The sequence below is a fragment of the Strix aluco genome, chromosome 22, assembly GCF_031877795.1.
Source record: "Strix aluco isolate bStrAlu1 chromosome 22, bStrAlu1.hap1, whole genome shotgun sequence".
NCBI classification, from domain to species: domain Eukaryota; kingdom Metazoa; phylum Chordata; class Aves; order Strigiformes; family Strigidae; genus Strix; species Strix aluco.
The window spans coordinates 5996045-6015146 of NC_133952.1; the positions used below are offsets into that span (position 1 = coordinate 5996045).

General features: G+C 47.1%; 1 protein-coding gene across 16 annotated transcripts in view; it reads left to right on the top strand.

The window, feature by feature from the left end:
* The window catches only part of DISP3 (dispatched RND transporter family member 3), a 149412-nt gene that overhangs the window by 93265 nt on the left and 37045 nt on the right, over nt 1-19102 (top strand). Inside the window, exons 4-5 of one of the 16 annotated variants that reach the window (XR_012626181.1) lie at nt 11740-11941; nt 13846-13940. The exons of 10 other annotated variants lie outside the window; for them this stretch is intronic. Coding sequence is in view for 2 of the 6 variants with exons in the window: in XM_074848534.1 (XP_074704635.1) it covers nt 14086-14199 (114 nt within the window). In the remaining 4 variants the exon portion in view is untranslated. Of the gene's footprint in view, nt 1-11739; nt 11942-13426; nt 13544-13845; nt 14200-14393; nt 14462-19102 lie in introns of those variants that run through there. 5 more of the 16 variants (XM_074848534.1, XR_012626182.1, XM_074848536.1 and 2 more) reach the window with 5 other exon arrangements.

Below are 19102 nucleotides of genomic sequence, written 5' to 3' on the forward strand. Positions count from 1 at the left end.
ATAACTTTGAGTTTTATGATTCAAAAAGAAGAAAAAGAGTATATTTATATACTTTCTTTATTTTGCTTATGAATCAACATGTTAATATTGATGCAATGGAAGAAGAAAGAGAAACAACTTCTAAACAGAAAGCGTAACATCAAATACTGATCTGTTTATTTTCCTTTCTGCAAAGTTGCCCTAACAGGCAGGTTATCCCTGCAATAAAAATGGAAAAATTATGAACTAGGAAGCAGACAAAGGTGAAGAAAGAAAGCAGCAGATAGCTGAGAGGTTAAATTAAGTTGTTGAGAGATAAAATGTTTGCATTTACCAGTCATAGATCGCAAGATGCTAGGAACCTTTGTATAAAACCAGCCAGTAACTTGAGACACTGAGATTGGCAGAGTCCAGAACTTATTGTGGGCAATTCAAATCACACTGCTGTTGTTGTTCAGGGGAGTATGTAGGGAAACAAAGCAGACACTGAAAAGCACATGGGGGAGACCTAAAATCTGTTTATGGTGTCTCTCCCACTGCCCTGGGGGAGCTCACAGGTTTGTGAATTTAAAGCAGAAAGGTTTGTTCCTCACAGACTCAGAGGAACTGGAAAATATTTGTAGGAGGCTCAAGCAGGAGACTTCATTACACTCTCTTCTGTTTCTTAGAATGAGGAGTCTGGTTTTGATCTCATACTGGTGTTAAGTCAGAAGGAACTTTCTTCAAGTTAATGATGTTAGATGGCATAAATCAGGAGTAATGGGGGAGAACCAGGCTGTGTACTGTACTGCACAGGTGTTTCACTTCCCAGCAGTGGCCAATACTGTATCCTAGTCACAAGTTAATATGATGTAGGATGCTAAAGTACATTCTGTGTATACCAGTACCTTTCTAAAACGGCTACTTCTGATGAAGCCACAAAGTTATCTTTTTTCAATTTCTCTCTAATTTAAAAAAATACAAACCCTTTCCCTCTCGCAGCCCTCAGCCACTCTTTCACTGGTGACACTGCCTACTGTGATTTAATTTGTTATTGATTTTTACTGAAGTAGTGTCCATAACGGAAGTGAAGCAGCCCAAATCACAAGTCACTTTTGAAAATTGTGACCAGCCTCTTACCAGCCTGCGAAGAGGATGATAAAAAATGACTGGAAAGGCAAAATCAATCGGGCCCCTTCAGAAAGTTGTTTGGGTGCACGAAACAAAAAAGCAAACATTAGCGATATTAAAATCAGATTCTTTCAAAAGCTTCAGCTGGTCTCCTATGTGACAGAAATAGCTTTGTTTCCTAAACACAGAGCAGGGATTTATTTCCACGGCAGACAGTGATGGCTGAGGAGGAGTCACTCTAGTGTGTCAGATAAATAACGTCTGTTTCTAACATTATTTTGCACTCCAAAGCTCACAAAAGTCGTAACGGCCTTCAGGGCAATAAATCTAGAGAGCGGGTTATGGATTTAACATTTTAGCTCCTGGATAGCTGCTGCGAGAGAGATATTAAATGGGCACACTGGTAGATCAATGGATTCTCAAGACACGTGTCCCTGTTCAGTTAGGCTCTGACCCCACTGTGGTGAAAGCACTCAGAAGACTCCCGTGGAGCTCACTTGTAGCCCCGTGCACTCATCCCAGGACCAGCTCCAACTCCTGTTGGGGTCAAGCATAGTTTCAGTGATGTATTCACAGGGTCACTATTTTCCTAGGAGCACGGCACATGGATATTTATAGATGTAACCTCAGAGGAACCTTGGGAAGAAGTGAAGCGTTACCATCCCTATGGGAATCAGACACATGCAGGCATTGCATGACTTACCTGGTGCGGCCCAGTGCCTCACTCAGCACTTACTGTCAAGGTCCTCAGCGGGTATAAACTGCTCTAAATCTATCAGATTCACTGGCCATACAGTGACCACACTGATCTACACCATGAGAGCTGGTGATTGTGGTCTCAGATGGAGTTGAGGTGGTTGCTGACTATGAGAAGTATCTCTCATCAAGCTCGGCTGGATGATGTATTGTGGTATGTTGATAAAGCAGGTGACTGCAGGGAGAGAAGTCCAGCAAGATCTCTGCATCTCCTCTTGTAAGGCATGAGTAAGGTTTGGCCAGGCCGTTTCTGTTCTAGCCTGTCAAATATACTAGTTCTGCATTTCTGTTACATCAGTTATGGCCACAGCAAATATCTGATTTCAGTGAAATGTGAAAGGAAAGAAAACTCCTTCTTCCTGGCTCAGGGTGGGCTGGATGTGAGTAAAGGAGATGAGGAGAGAGCTGGGGAAGCAGCTCTCACAGTCTGTGGATGAAGTGCCATGAATATATACGAGACTGTAATTGACTCCCACACGTAACCAAGGTGCCTGAAGGCCCAGGTGTTCTGACTAATTGTTGTAGACAATTAATAACTTAGATTCTACTAATTCCATATCATGCTGTGCAACTCATTACAGTAGCGGCGAGTGAGATTCTCTGCAAAAGCTACTTGGAGATAGGGAGTGTTTGGGGATCCAGGCTCAGGGGCAGAGAACGTCACAACTGGGCTGGCACCATTCTTGGCTCAAACAGCAATGAAGAGTCATCTTAAATCACAGCCACAGCAGGAGACAGTGACACTCAGTCTGTCCATCAGCCTTTGGCTGAGTTCTGGAGTCACAGTGAGGGAGAGCTCTCACCCTCTTGCTCCTCCCTGGAAACAGGAGCTGCATAATGAGTCTGTGGATTTAGTAAAGCACAGAGCAGATCAAGCCACATCCTTGTCCGGTGACCTGGCTTACACATAGACCTTTCTTGGGATGATCTGAATCCCATAAGTCAAAAAAATAATTAGACTCCATTGTGTCCCACCCACAGGGATCCCTTGCAAACTGGATGACCAGTGGTGGTATGTGACTTCCTGAAGCCCACTTGAGGCTTTCATGATAACCTGCCACTAAAACCAAGTCTCCTTGATAGGAAACACTAGTAATTATAAGAAGGGGTTGTGGCAGCTACCCAGTTTGCTCTCTGTTGCAGGGCCTGGAAGAGATGCAGACAGTCTTTGTGGGAAGACTCATGCTGGCATAAGCACCACCTCCCTGCATGCCCTGGGGAAAGCTGATACCGCTCTCAAACCAGACTGTTTTATAAGTAATCTGAGCAGTGATGGACCCTGGTTTTCAGGGTTTAATAAAGCTCACTTTTCTTGGGTTTAATGCACTTCTCACAGCAGCATTCATCAAAAGCAAACAGCACCCGAGAGAGTGCAGCTACCTGGTGCTTGAGCGCCCAGGAAATGGGTGGTGATCCAGGCTGAGATTTTTCAGGCAGCATAGAGCACATTACATCTGGAAGCAACTGATTTTTTATGGTGTTCCAACAAGCTCCTCTATTAGCTACCTTCCCCTTCCCCTTTCTCCAGCATTCATGTACTTGGGCTTTCTGGGGTTTTAACCGCACAACTTCACTGTCATTCTGTCTCTTATTCCTATTTTAACTTTCTCCTTTTTCTTTCTATTAAAATTTTTCCTGGAGTTTCATGATAGACATAAGAAAGTTTCTCCTCTGCAACTTTTCTATCCATCTAGCACAAATTCTGTAGCAGTGATTATAGGTACCAGCCCTATGCTGTAGTTTGCCTCTTCTGATGTACCATTTTTAATCCCTTCATCTGTCTCCTTTACTCTTTTTTGTCTATTCTCCTTCCTATACCCATGTATTCCCTTGCTTTTTCACTTTCCTTCCTGCTCTTTTGGACAGCCTGACCATAGCAGAGGAGGTTCTACAAGGCCACAGTCCTATCTCTGTGGGCTGAAAGGGGCTCAGTGTCTCACAGATTGATGCCTGGGTTTGGATTACAAGGGGGATCCTGGGAGGGATCCTGGATGCCCTGTTTTGGGGCAGAGTCATGTGAGCTACATTGGATGATTATAGAGATCCAAATAACTACAATTCTAAAAAGTAACTGCAGGGAAAAATGAGAAATAATTATAAATGAATGAACATAACAGACTGCTGATGGGCACTGGTGGAACTTTAATCTCTGGGCCTTATTAAAGTAAACACATCCATACCACCCACTAGCTCTGGCCATTCTCACTGCTTTGCCATCTGTTGCAGGATGACTGGATGGACAAAATTACCATAATTTGCAGAATGTCCTCATGCAAAGCGCAGTAGGAAGGCTGCTGATAGTTTCTGGTCTTCTGGCTCTGAGGAGACAAAGCTGGGCTTTCACTATAGGGAGGAGATCCAGACTACTTCATGTATAAATCTTTCTCTTTTGAGTTTCAGAACTTGCAGAACTTTTCCAGAATTTTATGAAGCTCTTCTCATTTTTCCCCAGGGACAATAAATTTCCAAAACATCCCATGGACTGCAACTTCAACAAAACAATTCTCTGCCAGCACCTGAGGCAGTCTAGGAAGCAAAATAAACAAGTAAAACCCAAGCCACACACACTCCTGGAGCTTAATGCAAATAAATCACAGAAGTATTAAGTTCCGTTCTAAATCTCTCTCTCCATCTTCCTGTCTTTCATGCTGTCTGTTTCTTGCCTAAGAATATTTTATCAATCTGCCAGTCTGGGTTTATGTACAGTTTAGCTTTTTCCTATGGCTATGTTTTGTCTGTCTGCTTCCCTGCTTATACTTCTCACTTTACCTTTATAGTAATAACACTGTTGGTAAATAGGAGCGTGCCACCAAAAACAACTGCAAAAGATATTTCTCCAGCCCCACCTCCCAAGGGACACTTTTCTTCATTTTGAGAGACCAGGGGCTCTTTTGCAGCGGTGGTTCTACAGCTGGAGCCTCTGCTGGAGGTCAGCACTTCCACACTGGAGGCAGCACAGCTGGATCTGGCCCCACACTGCCATGGCTGCAGTTCACAGCCTTCCATATGGACACAAACCCACTGACAGTGGTCCGAAGGGCTCTGGTGAATGATGTGGAGCCACCACAACAGTCAGGGCTGGCCTGTCAGAGTCTGAAGCCACCCTCTTTGGCAAAAGACAATCCACATCCTCTGTCTGCCTGGGCTGCAGTGCTCAGACACACACATGGCCCCTTTTCGTGCTTTCTCTGAGAGAACCAGACCAGTTGTTAGCTTCCTCACCCACGGGGTAGAACAGCCTTTCTCCCACATCAGCAGTTCAAGAAGCCTGATGTTCAGATGGAAATGTCTGCACAAAGCAAAATACAAAGCTTCACTGAGAATAGGTGGAGGGTTTCGATTGCACTCCCTGTTTGCTCGGGATATGAAAAGAGCACAAGCTTTTATTGTGTTTCATCATCTAAGGCAGGATGCTTTTCTTGGCTAGGTGGAAGGACCCAGAGATGAAAGGAACACTTAGCTGCTTAGCTTCCCAATATATAAATAGCTGTTGCTGAGATAATTCTGTGTGTGCTATTTTAGAGGGGGGACAAAAGATTTGTTTGCCAAGCGGATACCATACAGAACTCCCTGCTACTGGGTGTTTGAATAGACAGGTAATGACTCATATGCTCCATTGCTAGGAACTGGCCTACCATTCTGAGATCAAAATGGAATGGGATTGATTTATAACAGCTATGAATTTGGTCCGTGTTTCCCCCCCACAATTAATTTTTTTTCGCAGTAGTAACATGAACGTTAACAGGAAAAATACCTGAGATAAATGTGTGGAATTTGAATGACATCTTCTTTTGCATTAATCATTAGGCTAGAATATGCCCTGTGTTTGTTATGTGCACACTGGAACATTTCCCACATATTTTTCATGGCGATTTACACCAGGAGAGGAAAGTTTGATTTTGAGGAATCCTTTTGCTTGCTAGGAATTTCTGACCTAGAATCTTCCTAGGAATTTTCTGTTCTGTAGGAATTTTTTGCTTTCTGGTAATTTTCTGACCCATAATCACTCTGCAAGCTCTCCTGGTTCTCCAGTAGTTGAAGAAATTGGTAACATTTCCAGGTGTTTCCAAAGTGTTTCAGCGTGTGAATGGGTTAGTTTGATTGCTTGTCCTCCTTTTTCTTCTGATTCTTACTCTGTACGGAAGCACTTTTCTACTGCCACTGCCAATATGCAAAACCTTCGGATCGTCCCCACTGCACAGCTGGTGGGGAAGGAGTAAGAAAGGATGTTTTGCTTAAGAATATTTAATTTTTATTACTTCAAAAAGGAAGATCTGAATCCCCAAATATTTCAGCTTAAACTAACATATTTTGGCTCCAGACAGTGCCTCTTAAAGATATGTGTTTCCAGTGAAGGGCTGAAATTTTCTGCTAGTACAGTAAAGCATTTTTTGAGAAGCTCTTTTTTTCCTGTTCACGTATTTGGAAACAAATGGCCAGGTTTGAAAAGCTTTGAACACTCATAAATTCTGTTACAGGTAATGGGAGCTTCAGGTCTGATGCTTAGGCATTTAAATATAGATTTGACTACCTTTTGGCATCTAGATTTGAACATCTTGGCTTTTTATTACTGAAATGCCCTGACTTTTCCCCAGTGTGACTGCTTCTCCTTGTGGTGTATTCCTCCTTTGTGATCTTGCCTTCATCAGAGAGATAATTTCTGAAATGCATCAGGACACAGAAGGCTCTGAGTGATTTCTGACTGTGACACACAGCAGCTGAGAGGACCTGAGACTTCTGCTACATGAAGGTCAGGCAGCTGGTAGGGCATTTCTGTCAGTGAAAATGCAGTTGAAGAGCTCAGTTAACAGCTCTCCCTCCATGGTGTTGGGGGGGGGGGGGGGGAGCTCAGGGGACTGGTAATGGTATATGGCACTCTTTGCCTCTGCTTTACCAGTTAATATTCTCTCTGGTGAGTAATAAGTGAAGGCTAGCGCCAGCTGAATGTGATTTTTGGCCTCTTTGATGTGACCTTGTGGAGTGAACTTAGTTTCTAAATGCCAGATTCAGCAGCCTTCCTTCAGTGCTGTACATGTGGGATGCAGTGGGAGGTGTGTGCAGGCTGCAGGTGGCAGAGTATAGCTTTGAAGGGGCAAGTTTAGAAATCACCAATTTACCCTTCCGAGTTCACTAATACTGGGGTCTGAGTGTGGTGAAGGAAGCTGATAAGAAGAGGCAACAGTGGACAAATAAATGGCACCCCAAGCCCCTCCCACCACCAGGCTGTACAGAAGGAGCAGAAGGAGAGGAAACCCATGGCAGAGATAACCAGTGACTTATTCAAGATCCCACAGTGGATCCTGGGAGTCCAGGAATAGAGGGGTTGTCTGTGATGTGCCTCAGATCATTCCCCTTCTTTATAGATTGTTATTATTTGTTTATACCATTAATAATTTGAAAAGGTCTATCTATAGTAAAAGTTCACTTATTATGTCTCCCCTTCTGTGTTCAACTCCTACTATGATCTGTATGGCAGAGTCTATTTAAGGACAGCCTTTAATTAGAGGGCAGGTAAAATGGTATTAGATGCTCTACAGGTGGATGTGAAAAAGAAGAACTGAACAATTGCAGAGAGGTTTCTACAGACTCTGGGGCTCAAGGAAGGGACCAGCTCTACAGAAAAACACAAGGAAGACACAAGGCCAAAGATGAACTATGGAATAGGAATAGGAATAGCAGTAAGAGTAGCAACAGGAAAAGGGGTAGGAAAGGTTGAGCAGCATCTGCCAGAGGAAGACCATTAAGAACAGGGCAACATTATCCCAGTTCATCGGTCCCTGCAGGGAGACAGCTGGTACATTTGTTTTGTTGACTTCCACCTCAGAGTGGCCTATAATGTATAACCTCACCAGGAGGCACAGAAATGGCCTCATCTCTCTCCTCTCCCCTATGTCCTCTGATGAGAACACTGAAATAGAGGAAAGGATGTCTTGTTCAAGGTCACATAGTGAGTCAGTGGCAGAGCTAGCTGGGGACAAGCCTCAGGGCTTCTTGAGTCCCTGGCCTGCATCCACTGTGCATTCACTGGCACGAAGCAGCTCTGCAAATCCCGCATTCATTACAATACAATAAAGCTTTGCTGTATGGGTCTTTTTTTTTTTTTTTTTACAATGTCTCTCAAAAACCCAGGGCTGATTTGCATTTTAAAACCACCAGTTACAGCTCAGGAAAATTCTATTCAGTAGTTCCCGGAGCTCAGGAGTAAAGATTCTCTCTCAGTTGTTCTCTCCCAGTTCTTTTGCCTAAAATATATTTTTGTCCAAATTGCACAATACTTATTGCTAATGTTTATGTCATGAATATTCATGACATCCTGGGGCTTCAAGACTCCAGTGGAAAGGCAAGCACAGGAGGCATGGCAGCCCTGATACACTCCATACATACAGGGTAGAGACGCCAGGGTGAGAAGGCTTGTTTGGTTAGGATGGGAGCTGTGGGATATTAATGCAGTCTGGAAGCCTTTGGGGACTGCTGGTGGAACTCCATTAAACGGTGCAGTGAAGGCCTTTTGAACAAACAACTTCCATAAAACCATTAGCTTCACTTAATTGCGAGGAAAAGGCCCCCCACACAGCGGGGGTTTAGAATACACTCTGTCTCTCTTTACATCTGTTTCTTTTTCTCAGGCAATCTGCAGATGGGCCTCCCTTTCCCAGAGAGCTTGAGGACTGGGGAAACTCTTCCTGCCCTCAAAAGTGTAGGATTTTACTTGTCAGCAGTGGCAATTTAGGTTTCCACGTGCAAATTTACGCTGTTGCCTGAATGCAAAAAAGCCCACCCCTCCCGTGCCGTCCCATGCCCCCGTGCCCGCACAGAGGCAGCTGCGTGCAGGCAGCGTGGGCCCGCAGCTGCACGCTGCCCGAGCCAGAGCGGGCTCCAGCGCTGAGCTGCTGCGTGCCCAGGGCTGGGTCACGCTTCCCTTTCGCTGATGTGGCTGAAGGCTTCCAGGCTCACTGCTGTTCAAATGGTGCCATCTGGCTCTCATGAAATATATGAGAAATGTTATCCAATAAAAGAGAGGGCTGGCTGGCTGTGTGCCTTCACCTCTGTGCTCTTTGGGGAAGGGATTGTTTTTGCATCTGGGAAATGTTTAACATAATTTTTGAGTACTAGTGTTGCCTGAGTAAGAAATAATAGGCTGGCAGTTTGAATACAGGCCTGAGTCAGTGGTAACTAGAAGCTATTTTGTTTGATCGGGTCAGGGTTGAGGTTTATAAATACACAGCACATAGAAATAGCTTGTGATGTGGCTTCGTTAGTTTTGTGGACAGATAGGAAATATCCCTTTCCTTGATGTTCTGTCAAGCTGGATGTTCGGGTTAGGAAAGATGAGGAGAAAAGGTCCGAGTTCTCTGACAGGAAGACACTAGGAAACAAAGAGCACAGCTTCAAAAAGGCAGGATGTTTCTAAACAGAGCATTTTGTCCCCAACCCCCCTTCTTTTCCTCTGAAAATCTGCTTTATCTGCAGCTCAGCATCCTTCAGGGGTTGCCTCCAGGAGCTGAGAGGTGTTGGATGTACCTGCACATTCTCCTGGGAGCTTAGCTGGCAGCTGATAAACAACCTCTCTGGCACTGGGGGCTATTGCCCTTCCTTCCTGGGTTTCCCCATTATTTTCTCTCCACTTTATCAAGCTTACTGGTGTATTCAAACAGCCTTGCTTTGAGCCCTGGCTAACAGCAAGCACTTGGAGAAAGCTGCTCAAATAGGAAAGGTCTGAACTCCCCGGGCCTGATTCTGTTCTCAGCTCTCACCATAAACCCCACTGACTCCTAAGCACTCTCTCTGCACTGACATTTGTGTAGCTGAGATCAGGCCCACAGACATAAGCCCACACCTATTTTGTGCACCCACAATCCTGCACTCGCTCATGCACAGTGTCACCCTTCGATCCAGACGTTTCTCTCTAACAGCCGAGCACATACATTCATTTACGCCAACACCGGTAGCCTTGTGTATACTCCAGGGACATGCAGGCAGGCTCTGCATGCAGCCATGCGTACGCACTCACAGGTACGCATTTCACCTTCCCGAGCCTGGCTCCCAGGCCAGTGATGGTGTTTAATAGAAGTTCAGTGCCCAGTTGTTACCCAGCCCTCGCTGCTGTATGGCTTGCTTTCTGGTACAAACTTGAAAGCCTTTCAGGCAATCAGGCAGTAATAGACCTTGTGGAAGCTGAAAGTCCCCCAGATAAAATTTACAAGGCCTAAGAGAGCCTGCCTGGCATTATTTAATGCTTTAGTAATGAGCACCTGAACAGGAAAGATTGCTTGGGTAGTTTTATTCTGCATAGATGAGCAGTCAGAATTTCAAAGAGGGGCCATAAATATAAGCAAGCGGAATGGCCGATGATACCCGACTTTGGTGTGGAAGGCAGTTGTGCTGAGGCTGTGAGAAGGTTAGAGAGCATGAATAAAGAAGATGTTTTCCTTTGGCTTCCCACTCCATCCTTTAGCCAGGTATGGCTTTAGGTGCAGTAGCAATTCTTTTCCTGCCTGCCTGTGACTGCGTGCCTCTGTGCATGTGGCCAGGCATTTGTGAATACGCAGCTTGCGAACGAAGACTGCAGTACAGTGCTCATGTCTCTTGGTGTCACGCGTGTGTTTGTATACCTGCGTGGTTAATGAGGACAACAGCAGTGTGCAGCACCTCAGTCTGCGTGCTGCTTCCCTGTGCAGTGTGGGGTCAATAAAGCCATAAATAATGCTAATTCTTTGTAGATGCATTTGCATTGTTAGTGGTGTCTGAATAAAGCACTGAAACCTTTGTGTACAGGTATGTGCAAGTAATGTAGGTACAGTTTGATACAGTTTGTGTTTACGTGCATGGATAGTGCTGCTTATGTAGACATTTCTAACCTACGTCTGAGTAAACCATGTTCAGTGTTGCTGATTTAAACTAGTAATGAGTATTTATTCATTTTGGCAACACATGCTGTTTTGTTGAACACTTCTGTGAGGCCTGACGGAGGGAAATTATAGCAGTCAGAGGCTGATGCTCTCTGAGTACAGAGGGGCATGGAAGGAAATGTTAAGCCAGGTATGAAGATTTCCACTATGCACCATCCTGACCCTCCCATCCCCAAATATTTGAAATGTTACGTCCTTCCAACACAGAATGAAAAGAGTCTGAAATCATGGAAGTTGCCATAGAGCAGGACTGTAAACCCCCCAATCAACCCTTCCCGTCCAGGTGAGTATTCCATCATGGGGCTTTTCGAGTGCTGTGCAGACCTCTGCGTGTTCACAGAGTGATATTTAACAGATGAGTGTGGCGGTCTGAATGTCTGTATTGGCAGGAAAAGGCACGTTCTTCATGTTTATACTGTACGTGCTAACACAGCAAGAGAAACTTCCAGTTCAGCTAAGGGCTCGCGAAGCTCTGTGGTGTGTGTGTGGCAAAGGAAGGTGTCGTGTGTTTACGCTGTCGGAAAACCACATACAAGTTTTGAAAGCTAAAGCTGTCAAGTTGATGTACTTTTGCATGCGGAGAGGAGATGGGTACGGCTCGTCCGTGAGCAGGTGTGTCAGCATCACTTTGTGTCTGTCTGCCCCTGTGTGCATCGCAGGCCTTGGTGCGCTGCACGCTTATGTGAAGAGGGGAGCAGGGGGCGGGTGATGGGCTCCCATGTGCGTCCCTGCCTGTGCCCGGAGGGCTGTCGGAAAGGCAGCCGAGGAGAATTGTGTTATTGTCTGAGTGCTCGTACGCAGCGCTGACTGATAACTCCCCACAGTTTGCTGGGCTCTGCTGTGTGATTGATTGAGCGCTGTCCCTCACATCAGCGTGGGCTCCGCTCGCACCAACGGCGAACTTTGAAAAAGCAATTTTTCCCTTTACTCTACACTTGCAGTTTTCAACAAAATTGCTAACCCCTCACCATCACCTTCTCTGCAGAAACCTCCATCCCTGGCAGAAATGTGCAAAGCTGGTGGAATGCAATTTTACGTCAGGAGCCTCATTAAATTTGCATTCCTTGGAGCCCCACAAGGAAGATGATGGTCTGGCTTTGTCTGCCCGGCTTCCTGTTCGCTTTGGGTGATGCATCAGGAAGAGTGCAATGCCTCTGACACAGCCGCCTGCCTGGAGACAGACTCAGGTGATGGGCATATTTTACTGTGCTGCTCTCTGTTTGTTATTGACTTGACAAATCTGTCTAAAAACTGGAGTGAGGGATATTTTTCTGAGGTACCATCAACACTCAAATAAGCGAGAATATTAGGCAAAACATGCTTAGGTCACCTCTGTAATGTAGCCTGATTAAAAGCCATTCCCATCAGGTAGATGTTCAGTAATTTACTGACATAATCCTGCTCTTGCAGGAGTTCACATTGTATTAACAGGTCACGCCAGTAAACAGGCACAAGGATGGGGGGAATGTTCTCTCCCTGCCTCCAAAACCAGAGTGAGTCACAGAAGAGTGCACGATGAATAAATGCAAGACCGCTGTATCCAGCACAGTCATTAGAGACCTTCTGTCAACACTAAGCAAAGCCCCTGTACTCAGGGATGTCTTTATCACAAACAGGACTCCTGAAAGCCAAGCCAAGGGGCCGTGGTCAAGTTAGACGACCTGTGCAGGATGCCTAGCTGCGTAAGGGGAAAGCACGAATATAAAAAAGATTCTCTTTACCACCGTAGTTAACAAGCCTTGCCACCTCCTATTTAATGACTCCTACTTAATTCAGGGATTGTTGCTGCATACCTCTGCCGCTGAATGCATATAGATGTCTCCTATATGGAGCGTTGATGTAGCGGTGACAGTGCCAGCAAGGAAACCCGATGAGTCCTTCCCGGCACCCTGGCTCCTAACACGGGGCAGACCTGCAGCACTGGCCAGTTGCTGCAAAAGTTTCTGGCAGTTTCTGTTCCAAGATCTGCCTGGTACCGGGGTGGGGGTCCTGCCTACCCTGGCCCGGCCGGATTTCCACCCCCCCCGCCAAGTCCGGAGCTTGTTACACCGGGCATTTCCCCGGTGAACCAACGGCTCCGTCTGAGGGTGCGCAGGGCAATCCCGGGCTGGCCCCGCACCCCCGGAGGGGTCCCAGGGGGGCCTCTCCCCCCCCCGCCCCCTCCGATGAGGAGTCGCACGGGGAGGGCGCGCAGCGGGGACCCTTCCCGAGTGCCGCGCCCGCCACGCCTGACCCAGGCGGCCGCGCTTGCGCTGGGGGCCGGGCCCCGCGGCGGGGGGTGCCTCTCCGGGGGGGCTTCCTGCCTCTGGGGGCTGCCTCCCTCTCGGGGCTGCCTCCCCCGCGGGGCTTCCTCCCCGGCGCCGCCGCACCGGGGGCCGGCGCGGGCGGGGGCCGCGCACAGGGCAGGGTTTATAGCGCGGCCGCAGCGCTGCCCGCAGCCCGGCGGGGCGGCGGCGGCAGCAGCGGGCAGCGGCCGCGCCCGGAGCTCCGCACCGCTCCGCGGCGTAGCGGCGGGGGCTGGCGGCCGCCCCTCCGCCCCCGGGGGCCGGCGGGCCGTGCTAGGAGTCGGCCGCGGCGCACGGCGGAGCGGCATTAAAAGGCGGCGGCGGCGGCTGCTGCTCGCCGCGCTGGCACCCGGCGGCGGGGCCGGGGGAGGGCTGCGGGGACCGGGACCGGCGCACGCCGGTGCTGGGAAGCGGCGCTGCAGGGCGGGCAGCCGATACCGCGGTACCCGGCTCTGCCCCGGCATCGCTGCGAGCCCACGGCTGCAGCCGCCCGGGCGGGCGCAGGTGAGTGCTGCGCTCCGCGAAGCGGCCCTGGGATGGGGGGGTGGGCGGGGGGGCACAGCCATCTCCCCTTGTACCGTCTCCTCGCTGCCCCCGCCAGCCCCCAGGCGCTCGGCTCTGCCTGTGAAGGTCGTCCGGGGGGGTAGGTCGGGCTCTCGGGTCCCGCTGTGGCAGGCGGTGATAAGAGGAGAGCACAGCTTGTAATCGCTCCCCTTCCCCTCACTCCTCAGTTTACTTTCTTTTTTTTTAAAAAGCGTTCCCCCCCCCCACCCTTTTTTTTTTTTTTTTTTCTGCGAATACAACAGATAAATCCCTCACTTGTGTGTTTAACCAACTCTCCCTGGAAGCTCCGGAGAGTTCATGAATATGCACAGAGGAGAGCGTTTCCCGGGGAGGCTGCCTCTATAATAAGCTGATTGAGCTGTGCCTGCAGCAGGGCTGTTCTCCTGGGGGAAAAGTTGGGCGCCAGAACTGAGCAGCTTTGTGTCCCCGACTTCACGGAGGGCTGGCCTGCTTCCCTGGGGAGGAGGAGAGTCAGCAGAGCCATGCTCAGGGATGTTAGCAGGTCCAGCCAGGCAGGATCCTCATCTCTGACAGCAGCTGGTGTCAGATCTTTATCTAGAAGATGTAAAGAGAATCGTGTACCTGGCACATGTAAGGTAACCTTCCTGTTTTATACTGCCTTGCGTAGAAATTGACTTTTCCTGCCTAAAAACCCTGGGTTGCTTAGTAAGGGCATGACTTTGCTTAGCAGCAGTCCCAGTTGCAGCCCAGTCCTGGGCCCTTTACCATTCCAGGTGGTCTCCAAAGACAAGCCAGAAAAACAGCCTGTGTCCGGGGAAAATGGACTCTTTCATGTTCTTTCCTCTTCGGTGATGTGATGACCAAACCTGAGGAGTGGGGCTGGTTGCCACTGCCCAGGTATTTGGGTGGGAGCTGAGTATAACTGAAAACCTCTGGGACGGAGGGAGTAAGATGCAAGTGGCAGGTGCCTCGGGCATGGGTAGGACCTTGTATCTGCCTTGCTGCTGCATCCTGTGTCGCTTGCACTTTTGTTTTGTGCACAGGCACAGCAGCATGCTGGTTAGCAACCTTAGCTTATGCAATTTTTGGATAGTATTTTGACAGCTGTGCTGAGTCTGTTAGGATTTAATGTAATATGCAAGCAAATAAGTTCCTTTAAAACAAAGCCGGTGCATGCCCTCTTCTGTGGCTGCAAGACATGACTCAAGTTAAGTGGGATGAGGAGCACTTTTATAATTCAAATGACTTTTTGCTCACAAAGCTACATGCTGATGCACATAAAATCTGCTACCCTAAAAGCTCATTTTTTAAAAACAATTTTCCCATGAAAATTTGGGTGAGCTTTTGACACTAGCTTTCTATTCTCACCAGTAAAACTTTGCTCGGGGACAATATTTTTCCCTCTTCCTCCCCAACAACCTTGTGAAGTGTTGATAAAGATATTATCCACAGAGTCAGCTTCCTTTGATTGCTCTTTTAGGCTGTGTGTCTAGATGGAAACCTAGCAACACAATAACTGTATTGAAGGGCGATGTTTCAATAGCTATACTTCTTTTATCACGCTGGATACATCTTCAGAGGTTAGACTCATCAAGCCAGTCTCTTTACCCCTTTGGAGCCTTATGGTTTGATTCCCTGGAATAAAACAGACTCAAGCTAGTGAAAAAGACAACAAAGATAGAATGGAAATGCTTAATATGATAAAAGATCCATTCCTCCTTTCTTCCTGCTGCCCCTGTGAATACCTGCTGTATTCCCAGGGGCAAAATACTCCACTACGGAGGGAGGATGCTTGTCTGATAGAAAAATGATTCAAGGGGAACCTAGCCATCAGCGTTTGTGACCGTTTCACCTAGACACACATGGGGGAAAACTAAGGGACAAATGGCCCAGAGCAATATGTAACAGTATAATATGTGAGAACCAGACTGGCATTTGGCAGGTAGCATCAGCATCGTTCCAATCACCCACTGCGATGAAGATTGTGATTCAGTTTCTGCAACATACAGAGCCAAATTCATTCTCAGGGGTGAAAAAAACCCTAACCAAACCACCACCTGAAGTCACTGACACTCTATCAAGACTTATCTCACTAGCAATATTATAGTGTTCTCAGCTTGTTGTACATATTGTCTCTTTACAGCAGTGGAGTAAGGCGCTTATAGGGAGTCACGGTGACAATATCTGACTGGCTCTGTGTAATTTGGGGGCACAGAAATGAGGGATTTCACACTGGTGAAATCTCTGTTAGTCTTCAGGTGTTTGGGGAGAATGCTTTTGCAAGGTGCTAAAAATTCTCTCAATACCTAGTATGTCCTTGGCCACGCCTCCCAAGATCTTGTACTTTTTCAGCATTAATGAATGAAACATCACAAATGCCTTTGTCACACCAGTAGAAAAAGTGGTTAAGTTACAGGAGAACTTTGACTGCTTCTGCATCTGTGGTTTCTGAACCATCAATGAGAAATGTTTTTAACAAGCTGTATTGTGCAGGAGTTTATGGGGGTAGCTGTGATCTGTGTGTATGTACATGTAACTATAGCATGAGAGTGATAGGATGTGTGCATTTCGGTATGGCACTGGGGGAGGGTATGAATATGGTGTTAACATTTTGCATCCAAAAAACCCCAGCACATCTGAAATCCTCTGTGATGCCAGTGCTCTGAGATAAGTGCTGCTTATACAAAGACTTGCCTGTTGGGTACAAGTGTTTAATAAGTAAGCTTGACTGAAACTGGAGAGGGATAGGAGTTCATACCCTGACGGCATATGGAAAATCTGGATAAGCTGTGATTTTTATTTCTGAAATTTGAACAGGTCCTCCTCTGAGTCCCAGGGTCTCTGGGTGATGCTGCCATCATCTCCGTGCATGCCAACATGCAGTAAATCCTGGCAAGGCTCTCTTTAGCACGAAGCATTTAGCATACAGTTGGTTTAATCCTCTAATCTTATGAAGCACTAACATAAATGAGAACTGAACAGATTAATTCATTCTAAAAAATCAAACCCTCTTTTTTTCTCAATGTAGTGCACAAGGTTTTGCCTTTCACTTACCTGATTGGTTTATTTTTTTATCCATTGTTTGTTTAAAAGTATTGGACTATAGATTTGGGCTCAGTGATGGAGGTACTTGGTAATCGGCTCTCCTGTGATGTGAGTTTATTTGCTGTTTAAGTAGCCTCAGGGGATTTCGGGATCAGAGCCAGTAATGTGGTCGGGGAGGCTTGGTTACTGGAAGTTGCAAGGCTGGCAGAGGAAGGAGTTGCTGGTAAGTGTGGGTACTTGTAACCTCCTTGGTGACAAGCAGTCCTGTTTACTTTTTGATCCTTTTGTGCCAGTCAAGAGGAGTGGAATATGTCCTTTGCCTGCTTTCCACAAACCTCCCTGCTTCTCTCTATATAGAGAGATAAAATGGTCCTCACGAGGTGCTTGTGCAAGCTGCCATTCAGCTCTGTGAATGTGTGGCCAGGGGCAGGGGAATGTGTTTCCAGACCTTGTGATGAAGTTGAACAATGAAATATTAGTTTCTAGCACTCCGTTATGTCTCCCCTGTGATACTACAGAACAGGCTATCTCTTTAAATGATTGATTTCACACAGATTTACTTGAGTTCATTCATCTTGATGCAGCTTTACCAGGGTGAATTTTCTCTGAGGTCTGGCCTTACTGATGTCTTTTCTAAGGGCTGGATCCTGCCTCCTTTCCCCTTGCAGAGGAGTACCTTATTTCATGAATAGCTCTGCTGCATTCAGTGAGACTGTTTAAAGAGCAAGGTGCTGTGATGCCTGTGACTCAGACTAATGCAAGTCAATTTAAAGGACAGATTAAGCGCAGTGTGAGTATGGATTGCAGTGTCTGGCCCTTAATGAATAATTCAGGAGCATGGAGGAGACAGTGTAAGAGTTAAGTGCTTAATCCAGCTCTAGGTGAAGTCAGCAAGAGACTTTCCATTGACCCCAGTCTAGAATATGTTTCAGCATGGGTTTAACTGTGAGTTTGTAAATTGTCCCAATGATGGCAGTGTGCTTCAGGCATGAGCTACAACTACTATCTGAATTAGCACCCAGTAGAGTATTATTTACGACTCTCTTGCCTGTCATACTGTCATCAACTGTCCTCTGCAGCACCATGAGAGAAGTTTCCTGAGGTCTGAGCACTGCTATTGAGTCATGTTTTTATAGTATTGAAAAATAAAAGATTAATAATTGGAGTGCCACACCATTAATGGGAGAAAATACAGACACGAAGTTTGGCAAAACAAGCTTCAAAGGTTTAATTTTGATTGCTTAGAGCTGGGGATGTTGCCCTCCTTTTGCAAGAACAAGGCACTTGCATGTCATACAGATTTCACCAGAATTGTACACTCAGCACTTCACAGCTCAGGAGTCCACTTGTCCATTCCTGCCAGCAGCTGGGTTCGATCTGCCTTCATGGGGGTGACTTGAACATCCAGGCACTGGAACTGCTCCTGGGAGACCCGTTGTGGTGGGGATGGCAGAGCACCTATCTTCTGCTGATGGGAAGCAGAGGATGTCCTGCAACCGCAGCTCTTGTTTTATGCTGTGGGTCTGCAGTAACTTTGGGAATCCTGTCCTTCCAGCTGTCCCAGAGGGGTTTGCTTTCCCATAAAGGTACAGTTCAGTGCTAGTCGTAAGCAGTGCTGATTATTTGATGATAGCAGCATCATTGACTTGGAGGGGCAGAACATCTCCTCTTTCTTGTTGTAACTCTGGAAGTATAAAGCTTCCAGTGAAACCTGTGCCCTTGCTCTCTGCCAGCAGATCCTGGCAGTGCAGCAGGCTTTGCTCCTCCGTGGGGAGGCAAGCGTGCCTGTTGCAGAGCAGGGCACCCCAGACATAGGCTGTCTCCTGCACTGAAACGAGGCTTTACGGATACCTGACCCTTTTTTTTCCTGTTTTGGGTTATGTCTGCTTGCTGGGAGGAGAGGTTTGGGGAACAAGGCTGGGATACTTTCCCTGCCATCTGCCTTAAGGCAGCAGGCTTGAAACTTGGCACAGTTAATTCCTGATCTTTGCCAAGCTCTGTTAATAGAGAACAACTCCTCCTGAATAGAAGGCAGTTCATGTTACATAAATAGTGGAGAAGGGGGAGAGGCCAATGTCTTTGCAGGGGGTGAAAGACATACTGGCAGTTGTCTGGTTCTTAAACTGCTGCTGGCCTTGACTCTCTGCTCCTTTATGGAGGGGAGTCAGAGGTGAGCATCATTTTTCTGCCTGGACTTCAGGGTGTGGATGCTCTTGCTTCTGGGGCCTGGTTCTGCAGCTGCGATCTCACTCTCTCCCTGTAAATGCGGTCACATCAGTGAAGTCACATTAGATTTGCTACTGGGAACATGAGCCCAGGATCTACCTGCTGAGATGACTACATGGACGAGCTTGTATGTGGCATCTGTCTGATGTTGCCACAGATTTTCTTCCCACCTTACTTTTGCATAGCAGAAATTTCTTTGACTTGAACACAGAGTAGGGTTCTGGGACATCTCTAATCTTACTCTGAACTAACTGTCTGATGTTAGGC